The sequence below is a fragment of the Peromyscus eremicus genome, chromosome 8a, assembly GCF_949786415.1.
Source record: "Peromyscus eremicus chromosome 8a, PerEre_H2_v1, whole genome shotgun sequence".
NCBI lineage: Eukaryota > Metazoa > Chordata > Mammalia > Rodentia > Cricetidae > Peromyscus > Peromyscus eremicus.
Genome location: NC_081423.1, coordinates 81,352,418 through 81,369,641, shown reverse-complemented (window position 1 = coordinate 81,369,641; position 17,224 = coordinate 81,352,418). Strand labels below are relative to the sequence as shown.

Below are 17,224 nucleotides of genomic sequence, written 5' to 3'. Positions count from 1 at the left end.
GCTCACATCTTCTTCTGGGAAGGCATTTTAGCAATAAACAGTCAGTGTTCTTAACCACTGAGCCATCTTTCCAGCCCCTCATTTGACTTTTAGAAAAAATATTTAATGTGTGCCAGGCATTGGATCCTCCAAATGTTCCCACCTTCTGGTTTCATTTTCCCAGAATCCCCTCATCCTGTTTTTGCCAACAGAAGAGAAAAGAATGGGGCGGAGGCCAGTATTTACCATCAGAGGGTAGGCTTGCCCCCCCCCCCAGCAGCCCTCCCCCTCCACTCAGAGGAGAGGACGGTAGTCTGCATGGAGGTCAAGAATATAAGGAGCAGAGGACTGAGGAAAGAGCTAAGTCAGCAAACTGCCAGCTTCGTAGTCATGACGCGCTCAGTCCCATCCCCAGAACCCACATGAAAAGCTGGGTGTCAGCTGGGTGTTATGGTGAGCATCTTCAATCCCAGCACTCGGGAGCAGAGGCCAGCAGATTTCAGAGAGTTCGAGACCAGCTAGGCCTCCATAGAGAGACTACGTTTAAGACAAACAAAACAAAACAATGACGACGAAGCTGGGTGTGGCCGCAGGAACTTGTCATCCTAGTGCTGGGGAGACAGAGCTGGGGAGATCCCTGGGGTTGCCTAGCCTCGCCTATATGGTGAATTCCAAGCCGATGAGAGACCCTAGCTCAAATAAATAAATACATACATAAATAAAGGAGCAGAACCTGAGGTATGACACACCAGGTTTGTCTTCCAGACAGACGGACATTCAAGTATACAGTGGCAGAGTGGTTTTTAGGGGCAAAACTGAAGGGAAAGGTACTACAAAGGAGATGGCAGCTGACCTCCCTTCCCTAAAGCTGGGGCTTTAGGGTCCCAGCACCTCCCTTCTCTTCTCCGGTTGTCATGAGTGTGGAGCGGGGAGAGATCCTTCAGGGTATTAGGAAACTTATAGGGATTGGCTCAGACTCCATCCTTTCATCTGGTATGTAGAAAGGCACACCTGTAATTCCAGTCAAGGAAGCAAAACCCAGAGGACAAGGAGTCCAGGTCCGGTGTCTTAGTAAATTCCAACCCAGCTTGGGACACATAGCAAGTTTCTGTCTCAAAAACAACAAAACCCAGGGGCTAGAGATACGGCTTTGTAGTTAAGAGCACTAGCTGCTCTTTCAGAAGACCCAGGTTCAGTTCTCAGCACCCGCATGGTAGCTTGCAACTGACTGTAACTCCGGTTCCATGGGCTCTGTCTCCCTCTTCTGGCCTCCATGGGCTCTGCACACATAAGGTACACATAACATATAAACATGACACTATACACATAAAATAAAAATAAATAAAGCCTTAAAAAAAAAAAAAAACAAAGAACCCCAAGCAAATTCTGCTTTTCACTTCTGGGTTAGCAGGATGATAGAGACAGAGTGTTGGGGACACGGACTGTCTGGAAAGTATAATCACCTATTGGCTTCTTTGCATTATTTCTTCCCCTACATAGACAGTGGTTTCTTTTTGTTGTTTTGTTGTTGTTTTTCTGAGACAGAGCTTCTCTGTGTAGCCCTAGCTATCCTGGAATTCACTGTATAGAGTAGGTTGGCCTTGAACTCAGAGATCCACCTGCCTGTGCCTACCCAGTGCTAAGATTAAAGGCGTGTGCCACCATGCCTGGCTTGAATAATCTTTTAATTATTTTATTAGTATGGGTGTTTTGGCAGTGTGTGTGTTTGTGCATCACTTGTATGCAGTGCCCTAGGAAGCCAGAAGAGAAAGTAGGATCCCCTGGACCTGGAGTTACAGACAGTTGTGAGCTGCCATGTGGATGCTGGGAATTGAACCCGGGTCCTCTGGAAGAGCAGCCAGTGCTCCTGACTGCTGTGCCATCTTTCCAGCCTTCAAAAGCAGGGGTTACAGTTTGGGAACTAGTTTGGAGTTATGTATATGAGCCTGTAGGAAAGACTTTCTTTCCTCACATAGCTGGTGCTCGTGAAGGAGGAGGCAGGCAAGGCCTCCACTCTGAGAAAAAGGGAACCTGAAGTTCTCTGGGCCTCATATGCTTCTAAATGATTTTACTGTTTCTGGATTTGGGGGTCTGGGCCCTTGGTACTTTTTCTTTTGTTTTTTTAATTTTTTTAAAGGTTTATTTATTTATTTTATGTATACGAGTGCTCTGTCTGCATGTATGTCTGCCTACCAGAAGAGGGTGTCCTGATCTCACTACAGATGGTTGTGAGCCACCCTGTGGTTGCTGGGAATTGAACTCAGGACCTCTGGAAGAGCAGCCAGTGCTCCTAATCAATGAGCCATATCTCCAGCCCTGGTACTTTTTCTTACCCACTTTTACTAGTTTAGATAAGGAATGTCCACTCCCCCTTGGGTACAAAACCCTGTTCCTGGGGCTGGAGAGCTGGCTCAGAAGTTCAGAGCACTGGTTGTTCTTCCAGAGGACCTGGGTTCAATTCCCAGCACCCACACAGCAACTCACAACTGTCTGTAACTCCAGTTGCAGGGGCTCTGACACTCATGAAATAAAATTAAATTAAATAAAAAAAACTGTTCCTTTTTCAAGCCTTTAAAAAAATTTTTTATAGGGCTGGAGAGATGGCTCAGAGGTTAAGAGCACTGGCTGTTCTTCCAGAGGACCTGAGTTCAATTCCCAGCAACCACATGGTGACTCACAACCATCAATAATGAGATCTGGTGCTCTTTTCTGGCATACAGGCATATTGTATACATAATAAATCTTAAAAAAAAAATTTTTTATAATATGTGCTTTGCCTACATGTATGTATGTATGTGCCTGCTGCTTTCGGAAGTCAGAAGAGGGACCACAGCCCCTGGAACAGGAGTTAAGGATGGTTGTGAGCCACTGTGTGGGTGCTGGGAAGTGAATCCAGGTTCTCTACAAGAGCAACAAGTCCAACCCTGTTTCTTGCAGCCTTTTTTTTTTTTTTTTTTAAAGATTTATTTACTGATTATGTATACAGTGTTCTGTTTGCATGTATCCCTGCAGGCCAGAAGAGGGAGCCAGATCTCATTACAGATAGTTGTGAGCCACCATATGGGTGCTGGGAATTGAACTCAGGACCTCTGGAAGAACAGCCAGTGTTCTTAACCTCTGAGCCATCTCTCCAGCCCTCTTGCAGCCTCTTACTCCAAGGCCAGGATGCTTTTCTCATTGGCTCTGGATGTTTCCATGTCATTCAGCCTGTTGGCTTGCTTCCACATGCCCCTCTTCTCCATCTAGACCTCTCCCTCAGCCGGACCGGCCAATATGGTGGAGATGTTAAGTGTGCTAGTACAAGCTTAGACTTCTAGCATCCAGGAAGCTGAAGCAAGAGGATGAGTTTGAAGCTAACCTTGGCTACATTGTGAGTTTCAGCCTAGCCTGAGACATACAGTGTTTCAAAAAAAATTTAAAAAGGGAAGGTAGGATGACTCAGTCAGTAGAGTGCTCAGCATGTAAACGTAAGGATGGACCTGAGTTTGGATCCTCAGTACCCAGGTGGAACAGCCCAGATCTATAATCCCAGTGCTGGGGGAGCAGTGGTAGTTGAAACAGATGGGTCCCTGGAGCTCACTGGCCAACTATCTAGCTAAAAGAATTGGGTGAGCTCCAGGTTCAGTAGCAGATTCTGTCTCAAAGAAATTTGGGGGAGAACAATTAGGGATCACACTGAGGTCAGTCTCATATACACACATACACACACACACCACACACATGAATAATAAATAAATGGTGCAGATCCCGGGGCTCAGAGCTAGAAGTGGGAGCCCAGCCTCTGAGGAGCAGTTTAAGACAATGGAATAAGGGGCTGGAGAGATGGCTCAGAGGTTAAGAGCACTGGCTGCTCTTCCAGAGGTCCTGAGTTCAATTCCCAGCAACCACATGATGGCTCACAACCGTCTGTAATGAGATCTGGTGCCCTCTCCTGGACTGCAGTCATACATGCTGTATACATAATAAATAAATAAATCTTTAAAAAAAAAAAAAAAAAAAAAAAAAAAAAAAAAAAAAAAGACAATGGAATAAGTAAAGGGGGTGTGTGAGGGGGAGCTTGAGAGGAGCTGGGGACATTTTCCATATACCCCAAAGGGAACGCGGCATCTTTTCTCTCATTCTTGGGAGCATTATCATGGAGTCTTCCCTGTGTGGTAAGTAATTCTGAGAGCTTAAGAGAGCTCCCAGGAGGAAGGAGGTGGGATACGGAAAAAGTAGAGAAGTCAATGATGGCCCTTGCCTAGAGCTGAGGAAGTCCTTGTACATACAGTTGAGTCCTTGGGGAAACCCTGCCAAGCCTAAAGAATGGGCTGCTGGTGAGGAGTAGGGGGCCAGGGAAGGCAGATGGCTCCATACCAAAAGCTGCCTCTCATCATTATGAAGTGTGGAGGAGGAACACCCTCCCTCTCAGAAATCTGCCAGGCTGCGCGCCAGAGGGAAGGATTTGAGCTCAGCTGAGTCTAACTACCCTCAGGCCCAAGTATCCCCGCCCCCTCCCATATGGGTTGGACCGAACACCCACTAACTCAATAAGGCCCACTCACGGAGTTGACAGCCTCTCTCCAAGAGGGGACATTTGGGCTATGAGGGGTAGGAAAAGAACAGCGGTATCCAGAAACAATTTATGGCGGTGGTAGGGGAGTATCAGGCTGTGTGACAGAAAGGAGTAGGGGGGTCACAACGGGTAAAGGTAGAGGGAAGACAGTTAGATGAGAGATTGGAGAGAAGAGGCAGCATCGGTGGAGCGCAGGTCTGTTTGGAGGGGGAGCCTGAAGGTTATGAGTCGGCAGTCTGAGTTCTCCCTCCTTCCTGCGTTGGAAGCACTGGCTGCACGTACTTGGCGGCTCTTTTGTGTAAACGCTCTGCTCCAGTAGTAGCCCTTGGGAAGGCACAAGGAGCAGAATAAGAAGGGGGGGGGGGGAGGGGACACTGCGGCGGGGGGGGGGGGGGTGTAGAGAAGGAGGAAGACCATAGCCAGTACCAGTCTCAGAAGGGTGTGATCTGGCCCTACTCCAACCATCCTCTCCCCGTTTATAGCATGTTCCAGGCATTCAGGCTCCTATCAGTCTCGTCTGTCTGAATGTCTACAAGGCCATCTTCAGTGCCTTCATGGTCTACTTTCTCAAGCTTTATCCTGATGGTCATTCAAAAGGTAGCTTGGGGGTAGGGACTATAGTTCAGTGGTAGAGTCCTGGCAGAGCTGTACAAAAAGGAGGGTGGGACTAAAGAGTTGTTGGGGAACCAGGGAGGCTATATCTACAGCAGGGGAGGACCCTAAGGTGACTGTGGTTTATAATAAGTTTTGGTTTTACTTAATTACTGGGCAAGCCTCAATCAAACATTTCACTATTAGGATAAGAATTTATACTGTATCAAGCTGATAATAGAAAAATAAGTAAATTAATTAAAAAAAAAAAAAGAGAGAGAGAGAGTTGTTGGGGACTATAAGTGGAATCCATCTCCTCAGGATCTGAGACTGAGGAGCGAAGAAAAAGAGGGATGATAAAACACTGGCTGGGGGCCTCCAAGTGTCTTTTACAGGATGGTCTCACCCACAGTACCACAGTACCTTTTGTTTCCCTAGGCCTTTTGGACAGTTTTGTTTTGTTATTTGTTTTTTGTTTTTTGTTTTTCCCCTGAGACAGAGTTTCTTTCTCTGTGTAGTTTTGATGCCTGTCCTGGATCTCACTCTGTAGACCAGGCTGGCCTTGAACTCACAGAGATCTGCCCGGCTCTGCCTCCCGAGTGCTGGGATTAAAGGTGTGCTCCACCACCGCCCAGCCCTCTTTTTTTTGTTTCCTCCTCCTTCTTCTCCCTTCTCCTCCCTGCCCCCCCCCCCCCCCCCCCCCCCCCGGCCCTGGACAGAGAGACAGAGTCTCTCTGTGTAGCCTTGGCTGTCTTGGAACTCTGTAGACCAGGTTGGCCTCAAACTCAAGAGATCTGCCTGCCTCTGCCTTCCAAGTGCTGGGATTAAAGGTGTGCAACACCACGCCCAGCTCTAGGTTTGTTTGTTTGTTTTTTTTTCCCCTTACTTCCCTTCAATTATAAACAGTATTCAGGATCAGGGGATTCTAGGAGCACTGTCCGATTTTGGGGTGAAATGGTGGTATGTGTGAAACTAGCCACACTTCAGTGTCCCTTTTGGAATAGAACGTGAAATGAGAACTCTAGTGGCAACAGGGGCTTTGGACAACAAAAACCAAAAACCCAACAGAAGTCATGTTAGAACACACTGCTGTACATAACACATAATACCCATGTTGTGCCTAGTTACTGGGGGATAACCAGGGTATCCAGAATGACTGAAGGTATAGATAGATGGCTAAGACATTGAGAGACAGAGGATTTCTTCCCCAGGTCTTGAGTCTCCTGGTACCAACTCTTTGGATAATCTCAGAGAAAAACCACCAGAACCAATTAGATTCTTTTGCTTGCTTGGCGGCATATACAAGTCCTAAGGAACTACAATTCCCAGAAGGTACTGTGGCAGGACTTGCCTCTTGCTACTTCTCTATTGGTCGATGTCTGTTACCGCGGACCAATAGTAAATGAGTTCCTTAATAGGTGCCAAGATGGCTCTGCCTACGACGTAGCAGTCGGCTTTCCGGTAGGCTTAAATTTGGGGAGGTGGTGAATGAAAGAAAAGGGAGAATTACAACTTCAGGGCTGAGGAAGGTAGAGGAAATGGGGGAATGGGTAGATCTGGGCAGGGGTGGTAGTGGTGAGGAACACAGCTAGAGCGAAGGGCATAATCGGGCAGCCGGAGAGGGCTTAACCCCTTCCTGCTCTCTTGAGGGCTTTGCACTGGCCCCTTGGACACACCTTCTGTCCCAGATCAGAAGGAGAGAGGGTGGCAGAATCTCTCCTTTGCCTCCTCCCTTCCTACTCTGTCTAGTTTTTCTGTCTTGCTTAAGTCTTCCCGAATTTCCCTTCTATTTATCTCTCCCTTGTTCTTTGCCCTCAGAAGCCCATCTCTCCTCTGGCTCCATTTTAAAGCTCCCACCTCGCCACCGGTCTCGCCTCCTTGGAGTGAAATCATGAAGGTGGTGAACCTGAGGCAAGCCATTTTGCAGGCCTGGAAGGAACGTTGGAGTGACTACCAATGGGCCATCAACATGAAGAAATTCTTTCCTAGGGGAGCCACCTGGGACATTCTCAACCTCGCAGGTCTCCAGTCACGTGGAGAAGGACGGGTGGGAGGGGAGAACCCAGGAAAGTTGTCACCACTCAGCCTTTTTTAAATTTCCCTTGCAGAAGCACTCCTGGAGCAGGCCATGATTGGACCTTCCCCTAATCCTCTCATCCTGTCCTACCTGAAGTACGCCATTAGTTCCCAGGTAAACATTCCCATCCCCTGGCTTTTGGAGGTAAAACACTTGGAGAACAGTTTTAGTTTAGGCTTCTTTTCTTTTCTTTCTTTTTTAAAATTTATTTTAACTTTATTTTACGTGCATTGGTGTGAAGGTGTCAGATCCCTGGGGACTGGAGTTACAGACAGTTGTGAGCTGCCATGTGAGTGCTGGGAATTGAACCCAGGTCCTCTGGAAGAGCAGCAGTGTTCTTAACCACTGAGCCATCTCTCCAGCCCTGGCTTATTTTCTTAATAAAGCTAACACTTTTTTTTTTTTTTTTCCCCTTCGGTTTTCGAGACAGGGTTTCTCCGTGTAGTTTTGGTGCCTGTCCTGGATCTCGCTCTGCAGACCAGGCTGGCCTTGAACTCACAGAGATCCTCCTGGCTCTGCCTTCCGAGTGCTGGGATTAAAGGCGTGTGCCACCACTGCCCGGCAACACTTCGTTTTTGTGATGAACATTACATTCATTTGCTCTCTCCATATATATTTACAATTAAAACTTTTAAAATTTATATAATTAGGGGGCTGGAGAGATGGCTCAGCGGCTAAGAGCATTAGCAGCTCTTCCAGAGGTCCTGAGTTCAGTTCCCAGCAACCACATGGTGGCTCACAACCATCTCTAATGAGATCTGGTGCCCTCTTCTGGCCTGCAGGCATACATGCAGGCAGAACACTGTATACATAATAAATAAATTAATAAAAAAAATTATATAATTATGGGGCGACGTGTATGCTGCAGAATGCATGTGAGGGTAAGACAGTTGTGTGGAGTCGTTTCTGTTCTTCCCACACCTTCATATAGATTCTCTGGGGATTTGAACCTTTACCTGCTGAGCCTTCTTGCCGGCCCCTTGTTTCTGTTTTTGAGACAATGTCTTATGTAGCCCAGGATGGACTTAAATTCCTAGGACCTGGACATGGTAGGCAAGTACTCCATGCTATAGCAAGTAGCTATAGCCCTACCCTAGTATTTCAGACAGTGGTAGGCCCTGGGAATTTGGTCCTAGAAGGTAATGCAGACTATCACTAATGGTTGATCGGATGGGTTTAAGATCTGGTTAGGACAGAATATGGAAACAATGGAAGGAGGACATGGACATGATACCTAGTCCTGTCTGAGCAACCAGGGAAGGTTTTCTAGAGGAAGTGATTTTTTAAAACAGATTTATTCATTTTATTACTTAATGTGCATGGGTGTTTTGTCTACATGTATGTCTGTGCAACCATGTTCAGACAGTGCCTGTGGAAGCCAGAAATGGACATTGGGACCCCTGGGACTGGAGTTACAGACAGTTGTGGGCTGCCATGTGGATGCTGGGAATCAAACCCAGGTCCTCTGGAAGAGCAGTCAAGTGCTCTTAACCCCTGAGCCATCTCTCCAGCCCCTAGGAAGTGATGTTTAAAACGAGGTCTCAGTGTTGAGTTGGTGTTAGCCACACAGATTAATGAGAGTGAAAAAGCAGAGAGGAAAGGTATACACAGGCTGGGAGGGAGAAATCACAGGACATTCATTGCTGAAAGTAAGGGCTGGAAATGTCCATTGGTAAAGCATTTGCCTAGCATGTACAAGGCCCTGGGTTTGATCCTGGGGGCCACAAAAGAATGGAAGTTAATGTGCCATTGCTGCAGCAGAGCTGGACTCTGCACAGAGGTTCTGTTTATGTGCACTGTACACATAATTGATATCTGGGATTAAAACAGAAATGTAAGGCACACTTGTCCAGAGGCAGGGATATGGCTAAGTTAGGAGAGTGCTTGCCCAGCATGGACAAGGTCCTGGGATTTTTGTTCTTTGAGACAGGGTCTCTCCATATAGCCCCCGGCTGGCCTCGAACTCACTATGTAAACTAGGCTGACCTTGAATGCATAGAAAATCTGACGAGCCTCTTCCTCAAGTTCTGAGATTAAAGGCATGACCCAAAGTCATGGCACAAATGTGCCTCTAATCCCAGCACTTTATAGGTAGAGGGAAGAAGGTCAGAAGTTGAAGTTTATCTGTGGATACATAATGAGTTTGAGGGCAGCCTCAGAGAGAGAGGTATACATTTTAAAATAACAGTAAAAAGCCAGACATACCTTTAATCCCAGCACCCAGGAGGCAGAGGCAAGTGAATCTCTGTGAGTCTGAGGCCAGCTTGCTCTACATAGTAAGTTCCAGGACAGCCAGGGCTCTATAGAGAAACTGTCTCAAAAAACAAAACAAAACAAAACAAAACAACCAAACAAAACCCCCCCAAAATGAAAAACAACAAACAAACAAAAAAACCTCAAAGCAAAAACAAAATTAAAAAGTAGTAATTGTGAAAATAACTGTATTTCCCAAACTAAAACTAATTAGGAAATCGGCATCATTTTAGTTTCGCAAATCTGTTTAACGTCTTACTTAAGACCACTAAATTCTCTCACGTGCTTCTGCAATCTTTGCCATTAGTCTGTCTTTCTTGACATATAACAAAAAATCTGAATTCATATAGCAAACATTTGATTTGAAAAGGAATATTTTTTTTTGGGGGGGGGGGTTATGGTTTCGGAGCTAGGGTTTCTCTATTTTGCCCTGGCTGTCCAGGAACTCACTCTGTAAACCAGGCTAGCCTCAAACTCAGAAATCTGCCTGCCTCTGCCTCCTGAGTGCTGGAATTAAAGACATGTATGGCCAATGCCCAACAAGGGAGAAATATTTTAAAAATAAATGTAACTTGTATTTACTAGTATTATTTGTGTATAGATGTGTGAGTGTGGGCATGCACGCCATCACACTGATGTAGCAGTCAGAAGGCAACCTTCAGGAATTCACTTTTTTTCCTTCTGCCATGAATTTTGGGGATGGAACTCAGGTTGGGTCATCAGGCATGTACCATAAGCACACATACTCACCAAACCATTCTACCAGCATGGGAGAGAAATTTTAGTAAGCTTTTTAGATTGTTGGATATTCTTTGTTACTTTTCTTTTCTCTCCCCCCCGCCCCCCCCAAGCTGAGGACCGAACCTAGGGCCTTGCACTTACTAGGCAAGCGCTCTACCACTGAGCTAAATCCCAAACCCCACTTTTTTTTTTTTTCAAGACAAGGTCTCTCCATGAAGCTCTGGCTGTCCTGAAACTTACTCTGTAGACCAGGTTGGCCTCAAATTAGAGATCCACCTGCCTCTGCTTTCCAAGTGCTGGGATTAAAGGCGTGCATCATCATGCCTGGGTTTATTCTTTGTTACTATACCTAACTTTAGCAGGTAATATGAGCCCATCATTGATGACTTTGTACAGAGTTGCATGCAAATCCTGTGGTCTCTCTTACACTTTTCTTCCTTGTGCTGGGGACCAAGCCCAGGAACTTACATGTACTAGGTGAGTGCTCTACCACCTGGATATACCCCCAATGGCCCTTTTGTACCTTGAGCTGACTTTTTACCAGTGCATAATTGTTTGTTTTGAGACAGTCTCCCCATGTAGTCCAGATTGGCCTCAAATTCCCAATCCTCTTGCCTCAGCTATCCAAGTGCTAGATTACAGGTGTCTACTGCAGTTATGGAGCATCGTGCATGATTTTCGCAACATCATGAAATCGTCCTTTTGAAACTGTGTAACTGAGTTATACAGATAATCTAGTTGTTGCCACATTTAACTATATTATATCATTACACATCATCAAATCTCTGGGACACTCTACTGCTCAGCTGTGAGGAAATGTGAGTGAAATTATACCTTAGTATTATTTTTTAAAAATTCTTTTACATTAATTGTGTGTGTGTGTGTGTGTGTGTGTGTGTGTGTGTACCATCATATACACATGGAAGTCAGAGGACAGCTTTTGGGAACTGATTATCTCCTTCAACCATGTGGGTCCTGGGTATCAAACCCGGGTTGTCAGACTTGGCAGCAGGTACCTTTACCTGCTGGGTCATCTTCTGGGCCTTATTTTAACCATAGCTGGGGCTTTCAGTCCCTCTAAAAAGGTGTTGGGGACCCTAAGTGTTCCTTGAATCATACCTTGAGATCTGCTGCCTAGGACTTCAAGGAGAGTGGTATATTTCAAAATTTGGGTTTTTGTTTGTTTGTTATTTGTTTGAGACAGGATCTCACTCATTAGTTCAGCCTGGCATTATACTCATGGCAATTCTTCTGCCTCAGCCTCCCAAATTTGAGGATCACAGGTGTAAGTCACTGTGACACCTGGTTTAGGAAAGTGGTTAGAGAAGCAGAGATCAGATAAAAAGGAACCCGTGATAATGTGAGGAGAATGGACTTTATCCCACAGTGGCTGGTCATCACTTACGGAGTTTTAGGAGGAGAAATAGTGTGATAAGATTTGTATTGGCAGAGAGAGTGCCCAGTGTGTAAAGATGTATGAGAACCTAAGTAAGTGCTGGGTGAGCATGGCAGCCTGCCTGTCATTCCAGTGCTTGGAAGGCAGAAATGGGACGTCCTGAGCTAATAATAGGCCAGCTAGTGGAGCCTTATCTGTGAGTTATGGTTCACTTGAAAGACCCGCATCAAGGAATAAGATGGTGAGCTGTCACCAGACCTCAACCTCAGGCCTTCACATGCATGTGCACGTGCATGCATGGATACGAGCACACATAGGAACACACATATGCATATGCACACACCATACACACATAAGGGAAACAATTTTGCATGTGTATAAATGTGTAAAATTAGGATAAAATATACAGATTCTGTGTATGTGTCTTAGGGTAGGCTCTGGGGATAGAACCCAGGGCCTTGTACACTTAAAAAAGCAGTCTACCGGGGCTGGAGAGATGGCTCAGAGGTTAAGAGCACTGCTTGTTCTTCCAAAGGTCCTGAGTTCAATTCCCAGCAACCACATGGTGGCTCACAACCATCTGTAATGAGATCTGGTGCCCTCTTCTGGCCTGCAGGGATATGTGCAGACAGAACACTGTATACATAATAAATAAATCTTAAAAAAAAAAAAAAAAAGCAGTCTACCATCAAGCCTCACCTCCAGCCCTAAAAAGCCCAGCTATTCAGTGATTATCTATCTATCTATCTATCTATCTATCTATCTATCTATCTATCTATCTATCTATCTATTAGCAATTCTATGTATTCATGTCATCAACGTCCAAAACAGCAGACAAGCAAGACATTTCCATCCTTCTGGAAATTCTGGAAATTTCCCCTGCACTTTGTGTTCTGTCTCCTTCCTTTCCCATAGCTACCAAGTAACTTCTGTCAACAAATGGTACCAGTATTTGGATTCCATGGAAATGTAACCGTATGGTATGGGATGGTGTTAGGAACGCAGAATGGGAGCAGGGTTCCTCAACTGGGGATGCCATTGTTGACGGGTGTCTTTCCCTGGCAGTCTATCTGTCTGCTGTCCTGTTAGCACATTTACTGTAGTTCCCCATCCCACTCTTTTAAACTGTGTGTAATGCTCCCTGTTTACTATAGTTTAAGTTGTTATCATTTGTTTTTACCACAGTAATCATTGGATCATAGGACATCCTTCTATACCTTTACCTGCATATCTGGGAAACTATCTCTAGGATACTTAAAAATGTAATTTCTGGCTGGATAGTGGGGGCACACGCTTTTAATCCCAATGCTCAGGAAGGAAGAGACAGGGGAATCTGTGTTTGAGGCCAGCCTTGTCTACAAGGTGAGTTCTAGGACAGCCAGGGCTATTACACAGAGAAACCCTGTTTCAAAAAACCACAAACAAAAAAAGACTATCGCTTTACACTCCCATAGTGTGTGTGTTGTTGTTCAGTGCTGGAGTTGAATCCTGGCCCTGCAGATGTTAGGCAGGCACTCACCAGTGAGCCATCCCCAGCCCTCTCCACTGTGCTTTAGTGTTTGTCCAGCCCCTGCCAGTGCTGCGTACAGTCTTTCACTTTTGGTCTTTCAAGACGTAGTTTTCTCTGTGTAGCCTTGGCTGTTAAGGAGCTCTGGGATTAAAGGGTGAGCAACCATGGCCCGGCCTCAGGTTTTTTTTTATTTATGTGTGTGTGTGTGTGTGTGTGTGTGTGTGTGTGAGAGAGAGAGAGAGAGAGAGAGAGAGAGAGAGAGAGAGAGAGAGAGAGAGAGAATGTATATTTGACCAATATGTGGGTGCCAGAAGAGGGCATTGGATCCCGTGAAGCTGGGCTTGTGAGCTGTCATATGGATATATGGATAGGGGGATCAAACCTAGACCACCTGGAGGGGCAGCTAGGACTCTTAACTGATGAGCCATCTCTCCAGTAATAATTATATACATTAATTTTTTTCTTTTGTTTTGATTTTCAAGACAGAGTTTCTCTTTGTAACAGCTCTAGAATTCCTGGAACTCTATAGACCAAGCTAGCCTCGAACTCACAGAGATCCATCTGTTTCTGCCTCCCAAGTGCTGGGGTTAAAGGCGTGTACCATCATAGCCCAGCACATTAAAATTTTTTTAACACTTGTTTTGTTTTTTATTGGGGGGGGGGGCAGAGTCTCACTATGTAGTAACCCAGGCTACCTGGAACTCTCCAAGATCCTCTTGCCTCATTCTCCCCAGTACTGGGATTATAGGTATGGGCTACTACACCTGACCTCTGCACTGTTTACTTATTATTTATTTTTGTTTTTTATTTGTTTTTATTTTGGGGGACACTCTCACAGAGCTGGGCCTGGTCTCAAACTCCCTGTGTAGCTGAGCCTGCTTCAGCTTCCTAAGGCCTGGGATTAAAGCATGCACCACCATGCCCAGCTCATTTCTGCCGACACTTGACTTTATTTTCTGTATTTCTTTTTATAAATCATTTAGGCTTATTCATTTTCTCAAGTAGATGAGCAGTTGTCCTAATCACCTTTATTGAATAGGCTATCCTTTGTCATGACTTCGCTTATAGACAAGGCCTGATATGTTTGTCCTTTTTGGCACACGTGCTTTGCTGTCTTACTGTTGTTTGGGGATCAAACCCCAGGCCTTGTACGTGTTAGCAAAGTGTCCTGTCCCTGACCACAGCCCAGCCCTAGCACCACCTACTGTTTTGATTAACATAGCTTGTTCTGTTGTCTTTCTTTTGTTTGTTTGGTTGGTTGGTTGGTTTTTGGGGTTTTTGTTTTGTTTTGAGACAAGGTTTCTCTGTGTAGTTCTGGCTGTCCTAGAACTCACTCTGTAGACCAGGCTGGCCTCAAACTCACAGAGATCTGCCTGCCTCTGCCTCCCGAGTGCTGGAATTAAATCATTGTGTGCCACCACTGCCTGACTTTTTGTTTTTGTTTTGTTGTTTTCTTTTTTCCCTCTTCTTTTTGTTAGATGGGTTACATGTGGCCCAGGCCTTGACCTTGCTGTGTTGCCCCTTACCTAAGTACTGAGGTTTCAGGCCTGAGCCCTTTTCCTCAGCTTTGTGAACTGGGGATTGAACCCAGGTCTTTATGCTCATTAGGTCAGCCCTGTGCCACCCAAGCTACATCCCAGCCCTAGGATTTTCATTTTTCAAAAGTTCATGAGACTGGAGACTGGAGAGTGGCTCGTCATTTATAAGAGTGCTTACAGCTCTTCCAAAGGACCCAAGTTTGGTTCCCAGCACCCTCGTCTGGTGGCACACACACACACACACACACACACACACACACACACATCGTTAAAAAAAAGTTCCTGGCTGTTTTCAGGCACGTCAGCTTACAAAGTTTAGGTTCAAATGTATGTATTAACTTTAGAAGACCGCTCTGGTTGCAGCTTGAAGGCCAAGTGGAAGGGAATCAAGACAGAAGGCAGGGAGGCCATTTCCTCCGATTGTGTCTGCCTGTTCTTGTAAAGGAATAGACAGTAACCATTTCAGTTTTGCAAGCCTCTTTGTGCTCTGATGCCACTGTTCTGTTTGTTTCTATAGCTTGAAAGCAGAGAGAGGCAGTATCTAAATGAGAGGCAGATTTGGTTCGTAAGATGTAGTTTTCCTGTCCCTGACTTAGGTGAGAAGTGAAACCAACATGAACTCAGGAAAAGCAGCAGACGCAGGATGAGTTCAAGAACAGTTCTCAACCTGTGGGTCGTGACCCCTCAGGGGTTGAGAGACCCTTTCACAGGGGTTGACTATCAGATATCTTGTATATCAGATATTTACATTATAATTCATAACTATCAAAATTACAGTTATGAAGTAATAATGAAATAATTTTATGGTTGGGGTTTACCACAACATGAGGAACTAACTATTTTGGGGTTTTAGCATTAGGAAGGTTGGGAACGGCTGGTTTAGGAGGTCATAGTGAGAGGATTTGCTGATGAACTGGATGAGGGGAGTGAGGGACGAGGTCAGAGGTGAGGCCTGGATTTCTGCTATGGACGCTCCATAGCTGATAGCATCGTGAGGAGAAAGAACCAGAGTGGTGTTGTCATTAGGGTTCGGATGTAAGTGAGGGCAGCAGACAGCCATCTGCAGCCTTGTTACGTGCATGGTGCCAGTGGGGACTGTCCGAGGAGACGGGAGGAGGTCGCATTGATGCCTAGAACTCAGGAGTGTAGATGTGAGCTGTTGGTTTAGGAATGTGTAGTCATTTCTGTTGTGACAAAATTCTGGAGACAAGCCACCTAAGGAAAGAAGGGTTGGTTTGGGCTGTGACTGGCCAGCTTTGTCATCTCTAGGCAGTGATGAGGCTGAAGAGCATGCTGGAAGGATGCACAGGAATAAAGTTGCTCACATCCTGGAGCTAGGAAGCAAAGAAAAGCAGAGGAGGGCTGGGGACAAGATACAGCCTCCCAAAATTGTGCCTCTCTTCCTCCAACGAGGCCCCACCTCTGGAAGTTTCCACACCCTCCCAGTAGTGCCGTCCGTTTGTGACTCCGTGTATCGATTAATCCAGTCAGCTCTCAGGGTTATCCTAGCTGGATATCCACTAGCTGGAAGCACATTCGTCTTTGGGGGACAAATCCTAACAAGTCGTCGGCCTCAGATGGTGATGGAGGATGTGCATGGATAGCATTGCTCAGGGAACATGGGTGAGAGAAGTGGTCCATGGCAAGTTCCTGAGAACCTAATCATATGTCAAGAGCACATGTAAGGAACAATCTGAAGAGAGTAGAGAAGAAACCACCAAGAGCATTTAAGGTAATAAGGAAAGGAAAGGGTGAAAGTCAAGGATGTGTTTGATGGCGTCACCTGCTGCCAGGAAGCTGGTCCCATCAAAAGTGAGAGCCCTGGGCTTAGCAGCACGAGTCGGTTGACGGCTGTGATGAAAAGATTCATGCAGGGGTCAGGACAGGGGTGATGACAGTGTGAAGAGAGTGCGGAGGGTACGGAGGGAGAGACTGTGAGAGGAGCGAACTCCGCGTCTGTGGAGAGAACAGAGAGGGTGGTTAAATGGAAATGTGGGGTCTGTGGGAAGCCCTCTCTAAAATAGAAGGCTCTTAAGATGTGTAATAAACACTGACGAGAAAGGCAAGAAGCAGAATGGCTGAAGAGAATGTATATGAAAGACTTTCATGGCCTGTTGAGTGCTATGCAAAATTAGTAATTTATTCTTCCTTCAGAGTTAAGAGGCTCTTTGGTCCAGTGCTGAGCCTGGAGAGGGCACTTAGGAGTGGTTGGGGGTGTTGAGTCTGAAGACGGGCAAGAGGATTAGACAGCTGCAAGGTCAGCCTGGGCTAGCCACGTGTGCGGCCGCTATGCCAGCCTCTAGCCTCGAGGTCTTGTGTCAGCTCCCAGCGTCTAGTTGGTAGAATTGTTAAGACTGGAACGGACTTAAGTCCTGCTGGGAGAAACAGGTCACCATGTGGTAAGTGCTTTTAGGTGTGTCTAGAGCAGCACTTAACTGATAAACTTAGAAAAAATGTGCAGAGTTCACCATCCGAAGGCCATTAATTCATTTTGACTAACAGCCTTCTAAGAGCATGCATGACATAGTTGGGGGTTTCCCTGCTTGGTGTGGGGTCCAGGGTTTTTGGTTTTTGTTTTTTTTTT

The 17,224-nt window shown here is 45.9% G+C and overlaps 1 protein-coding gene across 2 annotated transcripts in view; it reads left to right on the top strand.

The window, feature by feature from the left end:
- The first annotated feature begins 6,376 nt into the window (after positions 1–6,376).
- The window catches only part of Med24 (mediator complex subunit 24), a 29,208-nt gene continuing 18,360 nt past the window's right edge, over positions 6,377–17,224 (top strand). Inside the window, exons 1-3 of one of the 2 annotated variants that reach the window (XM_059271705.1) lie at positions 6,377–6,457; positions 6,944–7,146; positions 7,234–7,316. In XM_059271705.1, coding sequence (XP_059127688.1) covers positions 7,017–7,146; positions 7,234–7,316 — 213 coding nt within the window. In that variant the 5' untranslated portion in view covers positions 6,377–6,457; positions 6,944–7,016. Of the gene's footprint in view, positions 6,458–6,545; positions 6,655–6,943; positions 7,147–7,233; positions 7,317–17,224 lie in introns of those variants that run through there. The other variant, XM_059271704.1, reaches the window with a different exon arrangement.